The sequence below is a fragment of the Microcaecilia unicolor genome, chromosome 8 (assembly GCF_901765095.1).
Source record: "Microcaecilia unicolor chromosome 8, aMicUni1.1, whole genome shotgun sequence".
NCBI classification, from domain to species: domain Eukaryota; kingdom Metazoa; phylum Chordata; class Amphibia; order Gymnophiona; family Siphonopidae; genus Microcaecilia; species Microcaecilia unicolor.
This window is the reverse complement of record NC_044038.1, coordinates 54,305,568-54,320,354: the sequence shown is the minus strand read 5'-3', so window position 1 is coordinate 54,320,354 and position 14,787 is coordinate 54,305,568. Positions and strand designations below refer to the sequence as shown.

General features: G+C 44.8%; 1 protein-coding gene across 3 annotated transcripts in view; it reads left to right on the top strand.

Annotated features, from left to right (window-relative positions):
- Positions 1-14,787, top strand: part of TELO2 (telomere maintenance 2) — a 139,438-nt gene that overhangs the window by 51,647 nt on the left and 73,004 nt on the right. For all 3 annotated transcript variants that reach the window (XM_030212530.1, XM_030212529.1, XM_030212531.1), the window contains exon 12: positions 2,117-2,205. In XM_030212530.1, the coding sequence (XP_030068390.1) occupies positions 2,117-2,205 (89 nt within the window). The remainder of the gene's footprint in view (positions 1-2,116; positions 2,206-14,787) is intronic.

Genomic DNA, 14,787 nt, shown 5'->3' with positions numbered 1-14,787 from the left:
AAAAAGGCTTAGCCTATAATTCCCTGCGGGTGCAAGCGGCAGCATTGGCCTCCCTTCGTGGCAAGGTTGAAGGCATGTCTTTAGCTGCACATCCAGACATTGCACGGTTTCTTAGAGGGGTGCTTCGGCTCCGTCCTCCCGTGCGGGCACCTTGTTCAGCTTGGAACCTGGGGCTGGTTTTAAAGGCTCTACAGTGTTCTCCTTTTGAGCCGCTACGGCGAGCTTCAGAGAAGGATCTGACTCTAAAGGCCGTCATTTTGGTGGCCATCACTTCGGTGAGACGGGTGTCTGAGCTCCAGGCACTGTCCTGTCGAGACCCATTTCTGCAATTTTCAGAGTCCGGGGTAATGGTACGTACTGTGCCTTCCTTCATGCCTAAGGTGGTTTCAGCGTTTCACCTAAACCAGCCTGTTTTTTTTCCTTCCTTTTCTAGGGAGGAGTTTCCAGAATCTTTTGGGCAGTTGCACCTTTTGGATGTGCGCAGGACTCTGTTGCAGTATCTGCGAATTACAAACTCTTTCAGGACCTCTGATCATCTTTTGTTTGGCTTTCAGGTCCTCGCAGAGGGTCTCCAGCGTCTAAAGCCACTATTGCCCGCTGGCTCAAAGAAGCTATCTTTTCAGCTTATCTGTTGGCTGGCTGGCCTCTGCCTGTAGCGTTTAAAGCGCACTCTACAAGAGCGATTTCTTCCTCTTGGGCTGAAACTGGAGCACTCTCTCTTCATGAGATTTGCAGTGCAGCAACTTGGGCTTCTAAGCTCTCATTTGCCCGACATTACAGGCTGGATGTGGCTGCCAGGAGGGATGCGCGTTTTGGAGCACAAGTGCTAGCGCGTGGTGTGACTTGTTCCCACCCTATCTAGGGATTGCTTTGTTACATAGTAACATAGTAGATGACGGCAGAAAAAGACCTGCACGGTCCATCCAGTCTGCCCAACAAGATAAACTCATATATGCCACTTTTTGTGCATACCTTACCTTGATTTGCACCTGTCTTTTTCAGGGCACAGACCTTATAAGTCTGCCCATCACTATCCCTGCTCCCCCAACCACCAGCCCCTCCTCCCACCACCGGTTCTGGCACAGACCGTATAAGTCTGCCCAGCACTATCCTCGCCTCCCAACCACCAGCCTCACCTCCTACCACCGGCTCTGGCACAGACCGTATAAGCCTGCCCAGCACTATCCCCGCCTCTCACTACCAGCTCTGCCACCCAATCTCGGCTAAGCTCCTGAGGATCCATTCCTTCTGAACAGGATTCCTTTATGTTTATTCCACGCATGTTTGAATTCCGTTACCATTTTCATCTCCACCACCTCCCGCGGGAGGGCATTCCAAGCATCCACTACTCTCTCCTTGAAAAAATACTTCCTGACATTTTTCTTGAGTCTGCCCCCCTTCAATCTCATTTCATGTCCTCTCGTTCTATGTAATGGATTCATCTGCTTGATGACAAGGAAAGGAAAATTAGGTTCTTACCTTGGTAATTTTCTTTCCTTTAGTCATAGCAGATGAATCCATGAGCCCTCCCTGTCTGATTGATTGTTTGACTCTGTTTGATATTCAGTTTTTCCTGTAGATTTGTTCCTTCCTTGGGAGAAAGTTGGAAAACAGTCTTCAGGATTTCTGTTCTATTACAGGAGGATGAGTTCATTCCCTCCTTTGAGTTAATGCCCCTGTTACGGGGCCAGCTTTTGCTGTGAGGAAAGTTCATGTTATTCCCATTGTGGTCTGTTATACTGCTTTGGAAGCTTCAAATACTAAAGAGGCAGATGGAGCTAGCTGGCCATGAGACACTGTGGTTTTTCAGTGCTCTCTATCTCCCCCTGCTTGTTGATGGACACAACCCATACGTAATGGATTCATCTGCTATAACTAAAGGAAAGAAAATTACCAAGGTAAGAACCTAATTTTCCCATACTTACTAGGACTCCAGGGATAAATCTGATATGAGGGGAGGAGTAGAAATATTGAGCTTTTGCCCCTTACCTCATGGTCCTGATGGTGTGACGTGCAAAGGGTGTGACATTTGAACAGATGTCGGCTGCCTGGGGATTGCTGTTTGTGGACTTCTTTTAGTGAGGACTATCCATATGAATTCTCTCTTGACTTCCAGTGATGATGAGCTGGTGCCATATGACATGTCAGAGGACAAAGAATTGAAAAAGACAAAGGCTCCTGTCTATATCCGGGACTGCATTGAAGGTAGGAAGGAAGTTTTGAACCCCAGTGGTCTTTTTTTTTTTTTTTTAATACATATTTTATTAAAGATTGCTCAAATACAAAACAACCAACAATCGGTTGCTCAATAACATATTTCTTCTACATCAAGCTTATTTATCTCCAACTTTAACCTTCCCTCCCCTCCCTCCCTATCCCAGTGGTGTGTTTGATTGTTCTTTATACTGTTCATAAAGTGTCCATATTTTGTTGAAAATCCGCATGGACCCTCTTCGCATGGCTGTCAACTTTGACATTTGGTATAAGTGTTCAACTCTCCCAGTTGCTATTTGTAATGTTGGTGGTTGCACCTGTTTCCATGCCCGGGCTAGTCCAAGCCTTGCTGCCACAAAATATTGAGTCGCCAGTCTGTGTTGCCAGCCAGATATCTCAGCTGGTTTAAAATGTAGAAGGCAGTGTTCTGCCTTCCATGGGTATTGTCTTTGTATAACTGTATCAACCAGCTGCAATATCTCGTTCCAGTATTCTTTTATTTTCCCACATGACCACCAAATGTGAAAGAATGTGCCTCTATAGCCACACTCCCGCCAACATTGCCCTGATGTTTCCGGGAACATCCTCTGTAGTCGGTCTGGTGTGTAATACCACCCATAAAACATCTTAAAACCATTTTCATTCACCGTTTGTGCTATGGATGACTTAAGTAAATATTTATAATTACTCTTCCAAACCATTGTGGAATAGGTAGTCTGTAGTATCTCTTCCCATCTCTTTTGATATAGTACCTGAGGATCAGTCTGTCCCAGCAAAGCCAGGTATATACGTGTTATCCCCCCCTTTACCTCCTCCTCTAGTGATCGCAAGTTCTAGATCTGTTTCAGCTAGGTCTAATTCATCCTGCGCTTTCTTCTTAATGAAGCTACGCAGATTGCAATAATAGGTAAGATCTCTCTCTATCAAACCATATTCCTCCTGAAGGTCTGCAAAGCCAATCATTTCTCCATCTTTCCATGTTTGCCCTAGTGTGCGCAACCCTGCTTGGGCCCATTTGTCAAAAATCTTCTCCAATCTCCCCAGTGAAAACCCTTTTGCCCAACGTATTGCTGTTTGCCGATAATACACTCTTTCCGGAAACAGACGTCTCCTCAATTGATACCAAGTCCATAGAGGATGTCTCAGTCCAATAGGCATTGCTCTTATTGTGGGCACCAGTTCCTCTTTTGGTATCCATAAAATATCTTCTATTTCTCGCCTGCCCAACCATGCTCTTTCCCAATGAAGCCATTTCTTAGATGTCCCAGGTGACCACTCTGCCAAGACCCGAATCTGGGCTGCTTGGTAATATAGGTAGAAGTTAGGGACTCCCATACCTCCTCTCTCCCATGTTTGAAACATCATAGATCGCCTTACTCGTGGTGGGCGTTTCCTCCAGATATATGCAAACATTTTGCGATTAAGCTTTGTAAAAAAGCTTGCGGGAATTGGGATCGGAATTGCCATAAATAAGTACAGCAATTTCGGAAGCAGCATCATTTTGATAGCATGTATGCGCCCCTGCCACGATATATTAAGTCCTTCCCATCTGTCTAACTCCTGAAAAAGTTCTTCTGCTTTCTGGGGGAAGTTAGCTGCATATAGCCCCTCTAGTTGTGAGGTTATCTGTATGCCCAAATATTTAATAGCCTTTTTCGCCCATACAAAGGGAAACTCAGTCCTAAGGACCTCTAATTCTTTGGGGGGCACTGTGAGATTCAAAAAGGTGGATTTTTCCAAGTTCGGCTTAAACCCTGATAGTTTCCCATAGTGCGTGAGGTGTTCTATTACCCTTTTTATAGAAGTTTCTGGTTTCACAATTGTGAGCAATATATCATCGGCAAACAGCATAAGTTTGTGTTCTCTCCATCCTCTCACCACTCCTTTCACCTCCCCATCCTTCCTAAGCATGCAGGCCAGCGGCTCCAGGGACAAAGCGAAAAGAAGTGGAGATATCGCACATCCTTGTCTGGTCCCACGTTGTAGCTTAAATGTTCTTGTATAAGACCCATTAATTTTTAAAGTTGCTAGTGGACCTTGATATAGTAACTGTAACCAGCTCAGAAACTTCCCCTCTATCCCTACCCACTGCAATACTTGGAACAGGAACGACCAGTCCACTCTATCAAATGCTTTTTCTGCATCGATTGAAAGCAATACTGCCGGGGTCTGGTCGTCTCTCACCTGCTGGATAACGTGCATCAGGCATCTGGTATTGTCAAACGTCTGTCGCCCCGCTATAAATCCCGCCTGATCCTCATGAACTATACCTGGAATCTGTTTTTGTAGTCTGCAGGCCAATATCTTTGTAAATATCTTGTAATCTACATTCAAAAGCGAGATTGGCCTATATGAACTACAAAGCCGGGGGTTTTTCCCTGGCTTCAATAGTAAGGTTATTGCTGCTAATCTCCATGTAGAGGGTAATTCCTGTGACTCAGATAAATCATTAAATACTTTCAATAGGACTGGGGCCAGTTGCGTACTATACATCTTGTAGAACCTAGTGGGAAATCCATCTGGACTTGGGGCTTTACCATTTGCCATATCTGTTATTGCCCACATTATCTCCTCTAGTGAGATGGGGGCTGACATCCGCTCGAGTCCTCCTCTCTCCACCCGCGGGAGATCCGCCTCTTGCAAATACTGCTCTATTTCATCTACCTCTGGGACTTGTTCTGGTTCATATAAATTTGTATAGTAATTCAAAAACTCCTCTTGAACCTGTTCCATCTGTGTGACAAAGTTCCCATCAGCTGTTTGTATGCCCCCTATATGATTACGTTGTGCTAGCTTTTTCAATTTACAAGCTAGCAGTCTACCCGCCTTATTCCCAAACTCAAAGTGTTCTTGTTGTGTCATTTGTAGTTTAGCGGCCACTTCTGCCAGCTGTAACTCCTGAAGTTTGTTTCTCAGCTCGTTTAATTTTATCTGTCCCCCAATGTCTGTGGGGTTCTCTTTGTGTGTTTGTTCTAGCTTTGATAATTCTGTCCTAATACTCTCTTCTTGCTCCACTCGTGTTCTGGTTATGTGTGCTCCTAGTGCTATTAGTTGTCCTCTAAGGACCGCTTTCAGACCTTCCCACAAATATTCTGAGCGAATCTCCCCCACATCATTAAGTTTAAGATATTCCTCAATATATTTTTCTATCACTGGGATATTTTTAGTATCCATTAGGATTGCCTCATTTAACCTCCAGTATCGCATGCCCACCTGTCTAATTCCTATATGTAGTTCTATTACCACTGGAGCATGATCCGACCAGGTGCGTGGTTCTATATTAATCTTGCTTATGGTATTAGCCACATCCACATCTCCCATCCATCCATCTATTCTAGAATATGACCTATATTTAGCAGAATAGTATGTATAGTCTCTTTTCTGTCCGTGTTTTGCCCTCCATAAATCTGTCAGTCCCCATCTGGCCAGGAAACTCTTTAATCCTTTCCTATCTAATTTAGCATATACAGCTTGGCCTGCAGAGTTATCTAACGGGGGATGAATCGTGACATTAAAGTCTCCCCCCAGGAGGAGTCGACCTTGTTGGTGCTTTTGTAATTGTAATTCCACTTTTTCTATAAACTGTTTCTGCCCGGAGTTCGGGGCATATATATTAACAATGGTGTACTGAGTATTATATAATGAAACTTTTATCAGCAAGAATCTGCCTTCTTTATCAGTTACTGTATGTTGAACCTGCCAGGGATATGAATCTGACAATGCTATTAATACCCCTCTCTGTTTAGAATTATCTATACATGATGAAAATAAGATTGTAGGGTATCGCCTATGACCCACCAGCCTCGTGACACTTTTTCAGGTGTGTCTTCTGTAGAAGCACTATATCTGCTCGCAAGCGTATCATTTCTTTAAATGCTAGCTGGCGCTTCATAGGCGAGTTAAGGCCCCTCACATTGAATGTTACACATTTAAACACTTTATCGCCCGATTCCATGCAATCAGACCATTGTATATCCACCACCGTTTCCCCTTATCCCTATCCCCCCTCCCCCCTCCCTCTTTCCCCAATAACCTGAAATAGCATGCCCCCTTCTTCTTTGAAGGAATGCTAAGAAAAATTGTGGACTTCCGTTTCCATCTTCTATACCAGCCCATTTAGGCGCTCGGGCCCTTAGTAGTTTGCAGGCACCGCTCCCGCTGTCTCATGCTCAAAATTTGGCCAGTCTCTCTGGGTAGAAATTTAATTCCAATGTGCAAGGTGTTTTCATGTGCCTTTCCCTGACGCAAGCCGTTGATCTGATGCTTGTCTTCTCAGCCGTCCTCGCCCCTCTGAGACTCTCTGCCATCTCTGCTTGTTCTTTTTCGGAGGTCCATTAGTTTGATGTGCTGTGGTCGCTGATGTCTCCTTGTTCTGCCCCAAAAACTCCTGGGCCTCTTCAAGCGTGACCACTCGGCGTTGCTTTCCCTCTTTATAAAACACTAGGGCAAAAGGATGCTGCCACTTATATTTGATTCCTTCATCTCGGAGCTTTTCCGTTAATGGTCGCAGCGCTCCTCTCCTTTTCAATGTAGTAGCCGCTAGATCTTGAAATAATTCAATGGGATATGTCTCCCATATTATAGGACTAGCTGCCCTTGCTTGGCGCATGACATCCTCTTTCACTTTAAACTCTGAAAAACAAGCCACAATGTCTTTAGGCACATTAGCCTTTCTCGGACCCAGTGCCCTGTGTGCACGCTCTAGTTTAATTGTTTCGGGTGCCACTATGTGCTCCGGGGTAGAGAGCAGATGAGCCGCTATATCCTGCACTGCTTTTTCGCAGTTGATAAATTCTGGTAGCTCCAGCAGGCCCCGCACTCGGATATTAGCTCGCCGGCTTCTATTTTCAAGGTCTTCCACCTTGTCCGTGAGAAATCTCATGTTTGCTTGTTGCTCAACCATTTGCTGCTCTATCCCCGTTATCGTATCTGCATGTTCCTCAAGGCCCACTTCAGTTTCGCTAACTCGGTTCCCCAGCTCTTTGATCTCCTCTCTTAAGTCTGCGCTCAATTGCGCAAAATCACGCCGCATCTCTTTAATGTCCTTTTTAATATCCAACAACCATGTACTCAGCTGTTCCCATTTATCTGGTGCCAGCTCGTTTTCCTGTGTTTCTTTGTGTGCGCCTTGAGCACTTGTAGGCCGCGGGCTTAGGGAGGCCCCTTGACTCGGCTGATCGCCTGCCTGCTTGTCCGCCACGTGGTCTCGGTCCCGATAAGCGAAGGCAGTTAAGTCCGCCGTTTTGGGCTTCGAGTTCGCCATCTTCAGGAGCGCGTGTCGTCCGCTGTCTGTTTTACTACACACCTTCCGTTTCAGGCTCTAATTGCTCTTCTTTTTAGCTGTTATTTGGGCTGGTATTCGGGAGCTGCGCGTTCAGACCGCCATTGCGGTTCGTGACGTCACCGGAAGTCCAACCCCAGTGGTCTTCACTGTATAATACATCTTTTTGTGCTATCAGCTATATGTCTAGTCTGTCTGTCTCCCTGTCACCTGCTGATATTTGCGCATACAGTTTAAATATCCTCTCTTAAATGCCATTGGTCTTTATATAACACCAATGGCATTTAAGAGAGGATATTTAAACTGTATGAGCAAATATCAGCAGGTGACAGGGAGAACTAGAACTCACTAGCTGGATACTCTTTATATCCAGCTAGTGAGTTCTAGTGTGTTGCTCAGACCTTCAGGTTGCCTATTATTCCTGGTTGAAGAATTTTCAGCATGTATTTATTTTATTTATTTGTGACATTTATATCTCATATTATCCCAAAGACGTTTGAGTTCAATGTGGCTTACAATAAACAGTATAGGATACATAACAAAGAATAATGCATAAGAAAGTAATTTGCTGTAAGAATTCAATTTTACAATACAGTATCATAAACGTACTGGGATAGCTATGAATGTTTAACATTTAGAAAATCTATTATGAATGAGAAATTGTACATAAGCAAAGAGAAGGTTAATGGTAAATAGAGTAATAACCAATTCAGATATTATTATTAGTTGTTTGAGATATAGTTGTTCTTTTTCAGGGTTTGTTTGAATAGGAACAATTTGAAGATTTTGTGGAATCTAGTAGATTCCTGTGTATATACCCAGTTGTCCTATTTTCATCCATCTCTTATGGGGTGTGCTGGGTCAATTTCCTTGTTCCAAGGACAAGCAGGCCATCATAGACACTTTGGATGGAGCCCGGTGTGGACGCTGACTAGTGAGATCAAGAACTTTTTAGTAGCATCCCACCACACATGTGCTGATGCCTTCCCACTCAACGTGCATGTCCTTCAGTCTTGATTTTTTTTTTTTTTCTGTGGAGCAGGGAGGACACATCATCGTGTTCTCACAGTGGGTTTTTTCCAGTCCATTTGGATATTTTTTCTTTTATTTCTACTTTTTCTTCAGTTCCCCTTTAGTTTCTTTTAGGGTTTTTTTGTGTGTGTATTGTTAGTCCGGTTTAGGTTGGAGCCCCGACCTCAATTTGAACACTGCCCCTTTTTCTGGTTAAAAATTGAGGAGTTAAATTTGGCCACAGATTTTTTCTCAATGTCCAAGAAGACCCCTCAGTGGATTAAAAAAGTGCATCCAATGTAATCAGGTGATTCCATGATGGATCCGCACAACTAGTGCGTCGGGTGCCTTGGACCTTACCATGAGCCTAACTCTCGTTCTCTCTGTTTGCAAATGCATTTGAGTTCTCAGAGGGTGTGGCAGGTTTAATAGGAGAAGCTTTGTAGCTCCTGAAGGGCCAATACATTGACACCGGCACCAGAAACATCAACCTTGATGTCTGCCAAGACTTCAGCATCCACTGGGAGTGCACTGGCACTGAGGAGGTCTCCACCTCTTGACATCGGATGCTGAGTAGGCCCTGGGACCAGTCAGTGTCAGATGTGACACCGAGGACATGTACAAGTTTGATGTCATGCTCGTCAGCACTGAAGCACAGTGATGCTGTGCATGGGGGGAAGCCCAAGAATCATATAAGCATTGGTCCTCCTCAATGCATGGTGCTGGGGCGTTGTCATCACTGTTACCTGAGAAGCACCAGGAGGAGTCCTCTCTTCCCCCTCCCCCTGCGTTTGGAAGAGATGACGGTGTGCAAGTCTCTCAACAGCCCGGTCCCTGCTACCAGTCCCACACACACCTTTGCTGATGCCTTCCTTTGATGAGCAGTTTTGAGGCATGCTCGGGAAGAGCTGGCGAAGAGGCTGCAGTTGCAAACCACTGTTCAGGCATCGAGAGCACTTGCACCAACTGTGGCTCAGACCCAGATTCTTGCTGAGGCTCCTTCCATGCCAGTGCAGAGATCCTTGATGCCGGCATTTCGAGGGATGTCGATCTTGACCTCAACGCATACAGTACTGCTCTCGATGTTGGGAGAGGAAGGTTCACCGGAGTCAGAGAGTAGGGCTGTACCTTGGTGCTCTTCGGTGCATGGATATGAATCCACTGAGTTGAGGCAGGCACAGACTCATTTAGTACACCCTGAGTACAGTGAAGAGTCTGAATGGGAACGCTTATGGGATTCAGAGGAGGACCCACGTCACTTCTTGGAGGAGGAGTCTTATGGGATACCTTCTGATCCCTCCTCACCTCAAGAGAAACGTAAATCTCCACCTGAGAGTCTTTATCACCAGTTTTATCAGGGAGATGGCTTCTGCTAGCTCATTTAAGTTAGAAATGGAGGAAGAGCCCAGGGATGTTGACTATCCTGGACGGAGTCTCCTCCTAAGGAAGGGGTCACTGTACCATTGTACCCTATCCTTAAAGATGCACTGATGAACTGGAAATCTCTCCTCTCAGTGCAGGTTGCACCTAAGAAGGTGGATATTTTATTTATTTATTTAAATTAGGATTTATTTACCGCCTTTTTGAAGGACTTCACTCAAGGTGGTGTACAGTAAGAATAGATCACACACGAGCAATAGGCAATTACAGCAGTAAAAATATTCAAATAACAATACAAAGTATGGCATATTATAACACAATGTCAACACAATACGTAATAGAACATTTTAATTGATAGTGAAGGGTAAAGCAAAGATGTAACATATAGATAGGTAAGAGAGTAAGAAGAGTTAGAAAGGAAGGTGACTGATTTAAAGAAAGTTGTACATGAGGTCAGAGAGATGATTAAATATTATCTCAGCTAGGGTAGGAGTGGATAAACATGTCCTGCTGCAGTATGTGCAGCCCAAGTCACACCTTGTGTGTGTGAGTGAGACTAACAAATTAGTTACTTCTTCCATTAAAGGCCTGGTTGAAGAGCCAAGCTTTCCCCTGCTTCCTGAAGTAGAGATAGTTTTGTGTTAAACGGAGCCTTTCAGGCAGTGCATTCCAGAGTGTGGGGTATGTACCATATCCAAAAGGCTCCCAGATTTCAGAGAGCTTAAGTGCTACTGCACTCTCTGTTGATCAGTTCCACTCTCAAACGAGCTAGGAGCTCCAGGACTCATGCCAGGTGCCCCAGGTAGAGAAGCCAGGACACTAAATTCATTTGAGAGGAAAGATTTTCAGGCCTTGATGCTCATTGCCCTCATCCAGTTGTACACGAGGCTTTACTTGCAGTCTTTGGTCGCAGTACACTAAGTCTTGTGGATACTCTCCCACAGGAGCAGGCTGCAGAGCTTTGCCAGTTGACCAGTTAGCAGCTGGAGTGCAGGAAATATCTGGCCAGGGGCACATATGACTCTTTTGATAAGTGTCCAGACTCTCTGCTGTGGGTGTGGGGATGCATAGACTCTCATGGCTGCATGTCTCTGACCTAGAACTGGCGGTTCAGGAGAGGTCTTCCTCACAGAGGTTTTTTGAGTGGGCCTAGACAATGAACCTACTACTCTCAAAGGCGTAGGTTCCCGTCACCTTCCCTCTCTGCCCAGCAGCCCCAGGCCCAATGTTCTCAGCCTTACCAACCCTGTCTTCAGAAGCTCTAGGCGATGCCCCAGTCATAGCAAGAACCCAGTGGGTTCTTCAAATAGCCTTGATTTGGCATCAAGGACCACCAACTTGCTCAGTGAGAGTGTCCTTCACTCGGCTCTCAGCACAAGCAGGTACTTGCTGAGGAAATCTCCGCCCTGCTATAGGCCAATGCAGTCAAACCCATGCCACTATGCTCTCTGGACTTAAAGGATGCCTATACCCACATTTTGATATTTCCGAGTCACAGGAAGTATCTCGAATTTCGAATAGGGAAACACCAGTATCGCGTGCTGCCATTTGGTCTTCTGTCCGCCCCCAGGGTATTCACCAAATGTCTAGCAGTAATAGCAGTGCATCTACACATTCTGGGAGTGTATGTGTTTTCCCTCTCTGGATGATTGACTGTTAAGAGCACATCATAGGAGGGAGTGTCAAAGTCAATGTGCCTAACTATTCAGATGTTGGAGTTACTAGATCTCATCATAAACTACCCTGTCTCACTTTCTCCAAGTCCAGTGATTGGAATACATAGGAGTCCTGCTAGATACATTGCAGGCTCAGGTTTTTCTTCCACATGCAAGAGCAGAGACCTTAACGCTCGCTTCACAAGTCCGAAGCAGCAAGCAGGCCACACAGCTTGGCAAATGTTGAGATTGATGGGCCATATGGCCTCAACAGTGCATGTCACTCCCATGGCACGTTTCCACTTAAGAGAAGCCAGTGGACCCTAGCTTCTCAGTGGTCTCAAGCAGCCAGAAAACTAGTGGATGTCATCCACATTCATGCCCTTCTTTTGTGGACAATTCTGATGAATTTGACTGTGGGACTACCATTCCAAATTCCACCACCTCAGAAGGTGTTAACAATGGATGCTTCCAGCCTAGGATTGGGAGCTCATGTAAATGGGTTTCATTCCCAACGGACTGTCTCTGCTCTGGAAACAGACATCCATAATCGATCAATCTTGAGCTCTGGGCATTTGGAACGCTGTAAATGCTTTCAGAGTGGCTGCACAGCTAAATTATTCTCATCCAAATGGACAACCAGATTGCAATATTTTATGTAAAGAAGCAGGGGTGTACGGGATCCTATCCCTTGTGTCAGGAAGCAGTGGGGATGTGGCAGTAGGTCTTCCTTCACAGGATGGACCCCTAAGCCACATAACCTCCCAGGAAAGGACAACTGCTTGGTGGACAGATTGAGCAGGGTTTTGCAACTACATGAGTGGTTGTCTCAGTATGGACCTAGTCCGCAAGATCATCTGAGAGTGGGGCTGATCACTTGGGAGAGGGCACCCACTTGTTGGATCTTGTTGTCACTCATTTCAACAACAAAGTTCCTCAGTTCTGCTCCAGGCTTAGATCGAACAGCAGACTAGTGTCCAATGCCTTTTTCCTACATTGGGGGAGGGTCTTCGTTATGAAACACCTAGCCACCTGAATGGGGTTACCCTGCCGCCACGTAGAGGGTCTATCTCCAGCACAGCTCAGGTCCGCCTGCACCTGCTGCTTGTACTCTACACTAGCACCCTTCTCCCACTGATTGGGTCACAACTGCCTCTGGGCTAGTCTCCTGCTCTCCAGTTATTCCCAGTGATTTCTAGGTTACTCGAACCACACTCCCAGTGGTCTCACAGTTCCCAGAAAGCACTCACAGACCCAACACACAAACCACCAGGATTCTTTATCAGTCCAGACAAACAGGGCAAACAAACAATTATGTTTATACTCTTAAAAAATATTCAAAATAGTGCAATTGGCAAACAGTAATAGGTAACTGAAATATGGATCAATTATAACACTAAATAAACACTTGCATTCTTCCTAGAAAGTATCTGGGGAGATCAGGACATATATCTGTTCATAGAGCTTCAGCAAAGAGATCTCTCTCTTTTTCTCCTGGTCTGAAACAGAAGCAGCAGCCAGCATCTGCTGGGTAATTTCAAAACTCCAGGCCAATCAGAGCCCAGAACAGTCTTAAAATAAAAACTGGTTACATCACCACAGGCACTTCCTATTATCTGTGTGCCAACTAAAGAAAAAGAAGTCCTCTGTAACAGCTTTAAGTATAAATATGCACCATCTGCTGGACAAACAGGAGAAATACACTTCAGACATATTTAAAACAGGAAAATATCCAAAACATTTTACAGACTTAAAACACACAGTTTTTTTCATAGTCTTCTATATGTTTATCCTCCAATACCTCTCATAGGGGGTCTATTACTAAAGCTTAGGAATAAAATGGGCCCTGCTGCAGATAACTAGAGCTAAGCTTTAGTAAAAGACCCCCATAGAGAAGACTTTGCTGAAAGTCAAGCAAGACTGGGGAACTATGATCCTAATTGAGCATTACTGGCCGAGGCAGATCTGGTTCCCACTTTGTTTTGGTGTTATCCTCCAAACATCTGTGGAGATTGGACTATTTTCCGACCTTCACTTACACAAGGAATCTTCTAACCACACTAGAAAACAGCAAATTCTACATAAATAATCTGTATCAAAAGGATCGCCCAAATATTAAAAAGTGGAGAAAAAAGACCTCGGTGAACAAAAGGAAACACACATATTCGTAAGGCAAGCCTTCAGTATATAGTTGCTCACAATAATCAGTCATAAAAAAACTCCACAATATATGGACCAAAACAGTCCTTATATAGCAATAACACTTACTAATACAGAATATGACTTGAAAATTATACACCGTTCTCGATTATCCACATACATATTACTCCACAGTACTTATCTTGGTATAATCCAAAAATATCACTTCAGTCCTGACAGGAGTTCCCTGTTTTGCTAATCCAAGCTGCTTCAGGGGAAAACAATTTTTAACAATCCAAGACAGTAGAAAAATGAAGTGCAACTTTACAACAGTTTTCCAGCACTAGGCACTGACAAAATGGCGGTAGACATCACAGAGACTCCCAGATTTAAAATCCAGTGTCCCGCAGCCTTAGTCTTCTGTCTAGAGTGGACTACAGCCCCATAGATAGTCCACCCAGCTTTTTGTTTCTTTTGACCCAAACAGGATATGGGTAGCCATTGGCACTCACACAGTTTCTAATTAGCTAGCAGATTGCATCTCTTATGTCCAGGCTGGACTTGCTCTAGAGGAACATGTCAAGGCTCATGTCGGAGCCATGGCTACATTGGTAGCCCACTTGAGATCAGCCTCCATAGAGGAGATTTGCAAAGCTGTGACGACATCAGTCCACACGTTCACATCTCATTACTGCCTTGAGCAGGATACCCAACGACAACCAGTTCGGGCAAGCAGTCCTGCAGAATTTGTTCAGCGTTCAGAATCCAGCTCCCCCTATTCCTAATTTTCTTCTGTTCTGGGCTACACCTCCACAACTAGTACACAAATTGTTTCAGGTTGATTGAATAACAGGCGTTGATGTTTGTAGTCTCTGTTGTCCTAGCATTGTTGTTTTCGTTGAGCCTCTTAGCTAGGGATTCCCAGCTGTGAGAATACGACATCTTGCTTTTCCTCAGAGAAAGCAAACTTACTCACCTGTAGCAGGTGTTCTGCGAGGACAGCAGGTCAAGTGTTCTTACATATCCACCCACCTCCCCTTGGAGTTGTCTTCTTTAACTAATCAAAAGGATTGAGGAATCCGTGCTCGCACGTCAGGCAGGAAGACA